This window comes from Stenella coeruleoalba (assembly GCF_951394435.1).
Source record: "Stenella coeruleoalba genome assembly, chromosome: 15".
Classification (NCBI taxonomy): Eukaryota; Metazoa; Chordata; class Mammalia; order Artiodactyla; family Delphinidae; genus Stenella; species Stenella coeruleoalba.
The window spans coordinates 39,746,220-39,757,482 of record NC_137161.1 but is presented as its reverse complement, the minus strand read 5'-3'; the positions used below and the strand labels follow the sequence as shown (position 1 = coordinate 39,757,482).

At 39.8% G+C, this 11,263-nt stretch overlaps 1 protein-coding gene across 1 annotated transcript in view; it reads right to left on the bottom strand.

Moving 5' to 3' along the window:
* Positions 1-4,561: 4,561 nt before the first annotated feature.
* The window catches only part of SPTLC3 (serine palmitoyltransferase long chain base subunit 3), a gene marked incomplete at its 5' end in the record, with an annotated part of 125,026 nt that continues 118,324 nt past the window's right edge, over positions 4,562-11,263 (bottom strand). Inside the window, 2 exons of the mRNA XM_079945537.1 lie at positions 4,562-4,800; positions 10,150-10,279. Coding sequence (XP_079801663.1) covers positions 4,687-4,800; positions 10,150-10,279 — 244 coding nt within the window. The 3' untranslated portion in view covers positions 4,562-4,686. The remainder of the gene's footprint in view (positions 4,801-10,149; positions 10,280-11,263) is intronic.

Here is an 11,263-nt window from a genome sequence, read left to right as displayed (position 1 = left end):
TTATACCTTTATAAGAATTGTTCAGTTCTTCCAGGCTGTCCATTTTATTGGCATAGAATTGCTTGTAGTAGTCTCTTAGGATGCTTTGTATTTCTGCGGTATCTGTTGTAACTTCTCCTTTTTCATTTGTAATTTTATTGATTTGAGTCCTCTCCCTCTTTTCCTTGATGAGTCTGGCTAAAGGTTTATCAATTTTGTTTATCTTCTCAAAGAACCAGCTTTTAGTTTTATTGATCTTTGCAATTGTTTTCTTTGTTTCTATTTCATTTATTTCTGCTCTGATCTTTATGATTTGTTTCCTTCTACTAACTTTGGGTTTTGTTTGTTCTTCTTTCTCTAGTTCCTGTAGGTGTAAGGTTTGATTGTTTATTTGAGATTTTTCTTATTTCTTGAGGTAGGATTGTATAGCTATAAACCTCCCTCTTAGAACTGCTCTTGCTGCATCCCATAGGTTTTGGATCATCGTGATTTCATTGTCACTTGTCTCTAGTTATTTTTTTATTTCCTGTTTGATTTCTCTTGGTTATTTAGTAACATACTGTTTAGGCTTCATGTGTCTTTGCTTTTTATGTTTTCTTCCCCTGTAATTGACTTCTAATCTCATATCATTTTGATTGGAAAGGCTGCTTGATATGATTTCAATTTTCTTAAATTTACTGAGGCTTGATTTGTGACCCATGATGTGATCTATCCTGGAGAATTTTCCGTGTGCACTTGAGTAGAAAGTGTAATCTGCTGTTTTCAGATGGAATGTCCTATAAATATCAATTAAGTCTATCTTGCCTGTTGTGTCATTTAAAACTTGAGTTTCCTTATTAATTTTCTGTCTGGATGATCTGTCCATTGGTGTAAGTAAGGTGTTGAAGTCCCCCACTATGATTGTGTTACTGTTGATTTCCTCTTTTATAGCTGTTAGCAGTTGCCTTATGTATTGAGGTGCTCCTATGTTGGGTGCATATGTATTTATAATTGTTTTATCGTTTTTTTTGGATTGATCCCTTGATCACTGTGTAGCGTCCTTCCTTGTCTCTTGGAACATTCTTTATTTTAAAGTTTATTTTATCAGATATGAGTATTGCTCCTCCAGCTTTCTTTTGATTTCCATTTGCATGGAATATCTTTTTCCATCCCCTCACTTTCAATCTGTATGTGTCCGTAAGTCTGAAGTGGGTCTCTTGTAGACAGCATATATATGGGTCTTGTTTTTGTATCCATGCAGTGAGTCTATGTCTTTTGGTTGGAGCATTTAATCCATTCACATTTAAGGTAATTATTGATATGTATGTTCCTAGTACCATTTTCTTAACTGTTTTGTGTATGTTTTTGTAGGTCCTTTTCTCCTCTTGTGTTTTCCACTTAGAGAAGTTCCTTTAACATTTGTTGTAGAGCTGGTTTGGTGGTGCTGAATTCTCTTAGCTTTGGCTTGTCTGTAAAGCTTTTGATTTCTCCATTGAATCTGAATGAGATCCTTGCTGGTTAGAGTAATCTTGGTTGTAGCTTCTTCCCTTTTATCTCTTTAAATATACTGTGCCACTCCCTTCTGGCTTGTAGAGTTTCTGCTGTTAACCTTATGGGAGTTCCCTTGTATGTTACTTGACATTTTCCCCTTGTTGCTTTTAATAATTTTTCTTTGTCTTTATTTTTTGTCAAATTGATTACTATGTGTCTCAGCATATTTCTCTTTGGGTTTATCCTGCCTGGGACTCTGTGCTTCCTGGACTTGTGTGGCTATTTCCTTTCCCATGTTAGGGAAATTTTTGACTATAATCTCTTCAAATATTTTCTCGGTTTCTTTCTCTCTCTCTTCTCCTTCTGGAACCCCTATAATGCAAATGTTGGTGTGTCGAATGTTGTCCCAGAGGTCTCTTAAGCGGTCTTCATTTCTTTTCATTCTTTTTTCTTTATTCTGTTCTGTGGCAGTAAATTCCACCATTCTGTCTTCCAGGTCACTTATCTGTTCTTCTGCCTCAGTTATTCTGCTATTGATTCCTTCTAGTGTATTTTTCATTTCAATTATTGTATTGTTCATTTCTTTTCATTTGTTCTTTAATTCTTCTAGGTGTTTTTTCTTTCATTCTTCTAGGTCTTTGTTAAACATTTCTTCCTTTATCTTGATCTTTGCCTCCATTCTCTTTCTGAGGTTCTGGATCATCTTCACTATCATTATTCTCAATTCTTTTTCTGGAAGGGTGCCTATCTCCACTTCATTTAGTTGTTTTTCTGGGGTTTTATCTTGTTCCTTCATGTGGTACATAGTCCTCTGACTTTTCATTTTGTCTATCTTTCTGTGAATGTGGTTTTCGTTCCACAGCCTGCACAATTGTAGTTCTTCTTGCTTCTGCTGTCTGCCCTCTGGTGGATGAGGCTATCTAAGAGGCTTCTGCAAGTTTTCTGATGGGAGGGACTGGTGGTGGGTAGAGCTGACTGTTGCTCTGGTGGGCAGAGCTCAGTAAAACTTTAATCCTCTTGACTGCTGATGGGTGGGGCTGGGTTTTGGTTGTTTGGCCTGAGGCAACTGCTGATGGGTGGGCCTGGGTTTTGGTTGTTTGGCCTGAGGCAACCCAACACTGAAGCCTACCTGGGCTCTTTGTTGGGGCTAATGGTGGACTCTGGGAGGGCTCACGCCAAGGAGTACTTCCCAGAACTTTTGCTGCCAGTGTCCTTGTCCCCATGGTGAGCCACAGCCACCCCCCACCTCTGCAGCAGACCCTCTAGCACTAGCAGATATGTCTGAGTCAGGCTCCCCTGGGGTCACTGTTCCTTCTCTTGGGTCCCATTACGCACACTACTTTGTGTGTGCCCTCCAAGAGTGGAGTCTCTGTTTCCCCCAGTCCTGTCAAAGTCCTGCAATCAAATACTGCTAGTCTTCAAAGTCTGATTCTCTGGGAATTCCTCCTCCTGTTGCTGGACCCCCAGGTTGACATGGGGCTCAGAACCTTCACTCCAGTGGTGGACTCTTGTTGTATAATTGTTCTCCAGTTTGTGAGTTACCCACCCAGCAGTTACGGGATTTGATTTTATTGTGATTGCTCCCTCCTACCATCTCATTGCACCTTCTCCTTTGTCTTTGAATGTGAGGTATCTTTTTTGGTGAGTTCCAGTGTCTTCCTGTTGATGATTGTTCAGCAGTTAGTTGTGATTCCACTGCTCTCACAAGAGGGAGTGAGTGCACCTCCTTCTACTCCACCATCTTGAACCAATCTCCATGCTTCTCCATCCAACACGGGAGCTGTGGGTGGAGTTTCTATCCCAGCTCACAGCATGAAAGCCTTGGTCCATCTGTGTCATGCAAAGTCAAACCTCTCTTGAAGTGATTTGTTTATAGTGTCATTTGATGGAGTGGAATGTTCTGTAACTCATTCGAACTATTACAGAAGCTTTGCTAAAAGGTCACCACTGCTTTTTAGTGTTTCCCAATCTGGGCACCATCTGGAAGCTTGATAAAGATAAGGTTTTCCCCTGGCTTCTTCCATACCAACTAGATCCAATTAGCAAAGTGTTACTTTTGCAGAGAAATTTGTGTTCACGTTAGGAGAGAGAGAGACAGACAGGCAGACATACAGAGACAGACAGAGAGATAAAGAGAGACAGAGACAACTCAAATAAATTCCAGTTAGTTGCCCAATAGTGTGCAAGCCCACTTAGCACCAAATTGGAGTGCTTATGCCAGAGGATAGTCGTATTTAATAAGCCTGAATGGGGAAGGGGGTCAGAATTGAAAAGTGGAATAGCATTTACTTTTAAATGTCATTTTTGAATCAATATGTTCTTCAAGTGTAGTCTTGAAAGGCAACTCTAAAGGAACTTGAATTTCCCCCATGTACTCCAAATTTAATAGGAAAATGACCACTCAGTCGTTAAAGTAGTAAAAGCGATGCTAAACATTCAGTCTGCATGGCACCAACAACATTCAAGTTGTTATAACTTTACAGTTTTAGTCTAGGCCTATCATTGGCTTGCTTGCTTGCTTTCTGCCCTCTTCCTGATGAAACAAAAGTCTTGAGTTTTCCAAACCTCAAAACTCAGCTGTAAAACTGTAGGAGACCAGCAAGTGGAAAAAGAAAATTTCCTTTAAAGATGTTTGGTCGCCGCTGGCCAGGCCTGCACTCTCCCTTGAAACATTAACTATGGCTTTTGACACTTGTCCTTGGAAAAAGTCCAAATGTGGCAAATGGTAGAGGCAACATTTCTTTACCCTCCTGCCTGGAACTCCCCGTGATACGGATGAGTTCTAGCTGGTGTTTCATGGGTAACAAGGAGTCCACCTACTGCCCATCACCCTTGCCCTCATCTGCAGATGAAATTAGCAAACACATAATAAGATCTACTGAACTAAAAAATCAAAACCCTCTTATTTGGTTGGAACTCCTGCAAGGGTCTGGACCAAAGAGGCTGCACAATAGCAACTAAAATACAGGCTCTGTGCTGTTAAAACTATTCTAAGAAGTGTGTGTGTGTATTTGCAGCAGGATACTTAGGGGAAGAGAAAACTAAACTCTGGAACCATAGTTTTGTCTCTGCAGAGACATTAAAAGCACAACAATCATGTCTCCCTTGGCTCAATGAAATTGGTTTGGAAACCAAAACTGTCCTTAGAAAGGAGAAGAAATCTATTCGTATTTCTTTGGAGGCAAGGAGGGAGGTCTTTCTGGCAAAGTCTTTAGGCTCCATTCAGGTCCAGGAAACTCAATCCTCAAGTTCAAAGCTCGTCTCGTCGTAGAGTTCAGGGCGTGCTGACTTCCTGTTCCGGGAATATTTCACATGCAGGAGGTCACCCATCTCATCCAGGGCTTCCAAAACCTGCAAAGAGATTCCTTCCATCAGTTCTCTTTAAATCCCCAAGTGGCCTTGCTCTCTGGGGGGCTCACAGAGAACCACACTCTTCTTTTGCCAGCTTATTCGATTTTAAAGAAAAGGAGAAAGATCCAAATCATTAAGCTGTGGTTCATAAGTCAGCCCTAGAGGAATGTTAGAGGCTAATGCATTTTATTTTCATATTCTTTAATAGTCTAACTCCACATTACAAATCTTTAGTTTATTTTGGGGGTGAGAGGAGAGGAATAAAATCATCTGATCCATGCTTACCCTTGAAGGATTTATTTTAAAGTTTAATGACATATATAAACTTGTGGAAGAAAAAGAAAACTTCGCAGATTACATTTGTGTTAATTCTTCATGACACAGCAAACCAACCTGGCCAGGAAGAAAACGGAACATTATGGGAGCTAATTAGGTTCCTCCTCTCTCTCCCATTCTTCAGCTGCCCCCCTCCTCCTACCCTCAACTTTTAAATACTCATGTCTATGCTCCATAGAATAATAGAATTTAAAACCACAAGACACCAAGAACTCATCTGTTTCAATTCTCTCAATCCAGGCAGGTAAATGTAGCCCCAAGTTTACAAATGAAACAACTGAGATCCAGAATATACAAAATGTAAGTTTTTCCTTCCAGTCTATCACTAATCCTACTGAATTGGGCATGCCTTTTTAACCCTTTGGGCCTGTTTTTCTCAACCAGTCAAAAGAAAAGGGAAATGATATTAGAGTCCAATGTTTTGAAAAAGGTAAAGTGAGAATCGTTACCATCAGAATGAATGACTCATGGGGCTTATGGATTTTCTCCGTTGGGAAATCTTCCAAACTGACATTAGTTAAGATCCCTACCAAGATGTTAAGAATAGTTTATTTCTGGGTGGTAGGATTATGGGTAATTAAAATTTTCTTTTTACTTCAATTTATTTTCTTAATTTTTATACCAAATATAAGCCCTAGGAAAAAGTATCAGGCTTTACATTTTAAGTGGCACCAATCTGGGGTAGTTTCTGTTGCTTTTCCTGAAGGTGGGGGATGGAGTAGCTCTGTGGCTTTGAAAGTGAAGGACCCACACACCTGGGGGAGAAGTACCACAATTCATGAAGGATGTGGGAGGAAAACATAGGATTTTGATTCATTTTAATCTCAACCTTTTAAAAAATTTTTAAAAAAAAAATTTAATACAATTTTAAAGGTTACTTTCCATTTACAGTTATTACAATGTATCAACTATATTCCCTGTGTTGTGTACAATACATCCTTGAGCCTATCTTATACCCAATAGTTTGTGCCTCTTGCTGCCCAACCCTTACGTGACCCCTCCCACTCTCCCCAGTGGTAACAAGTAGTTTGCTCTCTATGTCTGCTTCTTTTTTATTATATTAACTAGTTTGTTGTATTTTTTATATTCTACACATAAGCAATGTCATACAGTACTTGTCTTTCTCTGTCTGACTTATTTTACTTAGCATAATGCCCTCCAAGTCCATCCATGTTGCTGCAAATGGCAAAATTTCATTCTTTTTTATGGTTGAGTTATATTCCATTGCAAATACATACCACATCTTCTTTACCCATTCATCTATTGATGGACACTTAAGTTGCTTCCATATCTTGGCTATTGTAAGTAACATTGCTATGAACATTGGGGTGCATGTATCTTTTTGAACTAGTGTTTTTGTTTTTTTCATATATATACCCAGGAATGGAATTGCTGGATCATATGGCAGTTCTATTTTTAGTTTTTTGAGAAACCTCCATACTGTTTTCCACAGTGGCTTCACCAATATACATTCCCACCCACAGTGTACGAGGGTTCCCTTTTCTCCACATCCTTGCCAACATTTGTAATTTGTGTTCTTTTTGATGATAGCCATTCTGACAGGTGTGAGGTGGTATCTCAACCTTTTTAACTTCTTTTTTTGTGTCTGTTATAAAATGTACATAATATATTGGTAATGCATGTATTATTTCTAAATGGATTTATGTTGAGGCCCACTAATCAACTACCTGAAACACACCAGTACTCAAACAAAGTCGGCTTTATTCAGCTTGCTGCAGCAGGGAATATGCACTCCAGAAGGACCGTCTTCGTAACAGGGAGTTGGGAAGGGCTACGTATCACATCTGGACTTGTGCACGAGATGATTCTAAGGAAGCAGGGGCCAGTTCTGGCTTGGATGCTGTCGAGAAGCTGGAGCAGCTCAGTGTTGTTTACACGTACGTAGACTTATCTAGAAGGCGGGAGGATTATAGCAAGGCTAGAGCTGTCCTTGGTAACGGAACAGCTGCCACTCATGTTAGAAGAGGGACCTTTTAAGTCATTTTGTGTTTGTAAAGTGTCCTCCTTTTTGTCTTGTTCCAAACGTGGTCACTGAATAGACTTCTCTAATATTGTATATTTTCTGCGACTGTCATTTATGTTCAGTTGCTACCTTAATGCCCTGACTGTTCAAGGGATCATTTTTCACTTCTCTTAGGGTAAGAAACTTGCTCAAAATTTTGTATTGATTTGACGATCTCAAAAGTTTAGAGGCATTTGTCTAGATGAGGTTTCCGTGCTCCTTCCAAACCAAGTATTCCGCAGGAATTAACTCATGAAAACAATCACAAGGTCTGATATCTATTGAACTGGGTATTCGTGAGTGCCTCCATGCCGTTTGGATCAGAAAAAAGATGCAAATTGACCCAAGCTGTGCATCCCCTCCTGCCGTCTCTGGAGCGTGCTTCTGGGCACATCCTCTTCTCCCCATGCCTGCAGTGCCCCTCTCTTCGCTCCCTTTTCCCTTGATGTGTAAACATGCTCAAGTCTTCCCCCACTTTCAAGGGCTTTTTCTAAACCTATTCTTTTTGCCTTTACACACTTCTCAAAAGACTTGCCTACCATTTCTTACCACCCACTCATTACATTTAGAAGAAACAATTTGTTAAAATTAATATTCTCTAAAATATACTCATTTTAGAGAATCTGGACAATATATAAAACAAAAACAGCAAAGTTCTCCCATCATTTCAAAATCTAGAGTTAGCTCAGTTATTAACATGTTACCTAATAAATTGTTATTGTGTACCTACTATGTTCTATACATTGGTTTAAGTCCTAGAATATAATGGTGATGCAGAAAGATATGGACCCGTGTGAGTGTCTGTGTGTAATTCGAGCTCAAAGTATCCCTTCAATTTTTTAATTCTTTGTATTCTTATTTCTGTTCCCTGCACTCCCCTAAAACTCTCTTTTCTGAGCAACAGCAAGATCCTACTAACTGCTAAGCCAATGGTTTCTTCTCATCTCTCACCCCACTTGGATGTTCTGCTGTTTTGTAGAGACACTTTTGAAAATTAATTTTTATCGGAGTATAGTTGATTTACAATGTTATGTTTGTTTCAGGTGTACAGCAAAGTGAATCAGTTATACATGTACATATATCCACTCTTTTTTAGATTCTATTCTCATATAGGTCGTTACAGAGTATTGAATAAAGTTCCCTGTCCTATACAGTAGGTTCTTATTAGTTATATATTTTATATATAGTAGTGTGTGTATGTCAATCCCAATTTCCCAATTTATCCCTCCCCTCACTTTCCCCCTTGGTAACCATAACTTTGTTTTCTACATCTGTGACTCTATTTCTGTTTTGTAAATAGGTTCATCAATAGAATATTACTTAGCCATGAAAAAGAACAAAATAATGCCATCTGCAGTGACATGGATGGACCTAGAGATTGTCATACTGAGTGAAGTAAGTCAGACAAGAAAGACAAATGTCATATGATATCGCTTACACGTAGAATCTAAAAAAATCGCAGGGACATTTGATCCTCCCCATCCTTGAAGCTTTTTCCTTTTTACTGTGTTGAGCACTACAGTAGCTTATGACTTTTCCAATTGATCTAGCTCCATCTAAGCCCAGTTCCTCATCTGTGATTCCTATATCCAACCAGGGATGTAGGGGGAGTCTGTGCTTGGCCCGTTCACTTATATTTGGACAATTATATTTTCTACCACTGACTTTAATGATCCCTTAGTTCCTCAGATTACAGCAGCTCCAGCCTTGCATACTCTCCTAAGCTCCAGAATTGAATTTTATTTTCTTTAAATTTTATCGAAGTATAAATGACTCAGTTACACACACACACACACACACACATATTCTTTTTCATATTCTTTTCCATTATGGTTTGTCACAGGATATTGAATATAGTTCCCTGTGCTATACAGTAGGACCTTGATGTTTATCCATCCTATATATAATAGTTTGCTTTTTCACAGCTGGCCCATAGATTTGTAATCCCAACATGTCTAGAAGTGAGCTCGTTTTATTCCCCCAGTCCTGTTGGTGTTATGCTGTTTCTTGCCATATACCTTAGCTCATATACGTGCTTAGTTTTGCCATTCTTTATTTGCTAGAGGGCTAGAGACCTCAGATTATTCTTGATTCCCTCACCCCATACGTGCCCTGCATCCAATATTTGCCAAGTCTTGGCAGCTTCATGCATGCATAACGTCTATTCCTAGATCCATTTCTTTTGTTTCCATTGCCCTTGACCTTGTCGTCTCTTTTGTTCAAATAGCTCCATAATAACCCACTCCACCTTCATGCAGTTGTCTATATTTCTTTCTCGAGATGAATTTATTCTGTCTGATATTATTGTGAAGTGCTTATTTATAGTATGTTCTCTTAGACTTTTGCCCCAGGGTTTTGCATAGAGCAGACACCTGATAGTGTTTGCTAAACTGCATTGATTTTATAAGACAGCTTCATCAACCTTAAACTGACTGACCTGGCTTGGTTCTCTGATATTATTCATTCACACAGAGATCGAAATCCAAGGACAATGAAATGTGGTTTTGAAATCCTTTACACCTCACGTAGGATGAGCTTATATGACAGATCTGTCTTTGTTGTTGTTTTTCCAACATGTGGCTTATTTGGGTCATCTTTTCTTATGATGGACGTGGTGGCTGTGAGCAGTGCCAGGATGCAGGCAGTTACTGCTGAAATAGCACGTGAGATCAGCGTCTGCCTTTAAGAACAAGCAAAGAGCAGGATGTCTGGCTACTCAGTGGGTCTTTGCTATGAAACCAAAACACCGACTTGACTCAAGTCTTCACTGAGCTGATTTCCTTTTCTATCTGCTGAGTTGATCACATTGTTGGGCATTGTTAGGATACCCTTATTTTTTATTTTTATTTTTTAGCAGTGAGTGTTATTAGTGTTGTTTTCTTAAACCATCCAAGAGAAACCCAGGGAAACCCAAGCAAGCTCAGTAAAAGAACGTGCTCAGAATCCGAGGACCCCATCCTGTCGCTTCTGCTGGGCTGTGGAGTACTTACTGCGTCTAACATCTCCCGCGTATGTGCTGCTGAAACACAGAACCGAGCCCGGGCTTCTGCAAGGGGAGTAGCTGGAAATCCAACGACCACCACGCCGATTTTTCTCTTTAATAGATGCCTTGCAAAAGCCCTAAGGGAAATGTTAAAAAGGAGGTTAACTGAGAGATGACAAAATTACACTGCAAAAAGAAAAAAAGGAAAAAAAAGGAATGTGGCTAATTGACTTTTCTTTTTTAATTTATATTTATTTTGGCTGTACTGGGTCTTAGTTGTGGCATGCGGGATCTTTAGTTGCAGCATGTAGGCTTCTTAGTTGTGACATGCGGGATCTATTGGGTTGGCCAAAAAGTTCTTTAGGGTTTTTCCATAAGATGTAACGGAGAAACGTGAACGAATTTTTTTGCCAACCCAATAATTCCTCGACCAGGGCTGAACCCCGGCCCCCTGCATTGGGAGCACAGAGTCTTACCCACTGGACCAACAGGGAAGTCCCTACTTCTTTTTTTTTTTTTTTTTTTTGTGATACTCACGGGCCCAGCCGCTCCGCGGCATGTGGTATCTTCCCGGACCGGGGCACGAACCCGCGTCCCCTGCATCGGCAGGTGGACTCTCAACCACCGCGCCACCAGAGAAGCCCGTCCCTACTTTTTTAAAGTAAGTAGAAGATGACTGAAGTAATGAAACTTCTCTCAGGTACAACCGATAAGGAAATGTGGCAGCCAGTCACTTGATGGTACCCATAACTGAGTGTGTGTACTGTGGGGTATGTTGCACTCATTAGACAGTTACGTGCACAGAGTCTTTGACATTGAGCAGAAAATGCTGGTGCACGTGACCCTGGTTTAACAAGTCTGCACATATGTAAAATCTTTTGTCTGCAGGGTTCCTAAGGAATAAAAACCATTAGTCAATGCAATTACCTGAAGAAAGAATATGTTAGATGCATACCTATATGCTTTAAAAACTTCATACTGATAATACGGTGTGGAAATTTTAAGAAGCCTCTACTTTGTGACTATAATTTCAGGATCAGGGTCAGAGGATCTGCAGGAGCCAATCCCAAGCCATGTTATCTTTCCAGAGACAAAGATTTTATTTTCCATCAAGCCAAAGA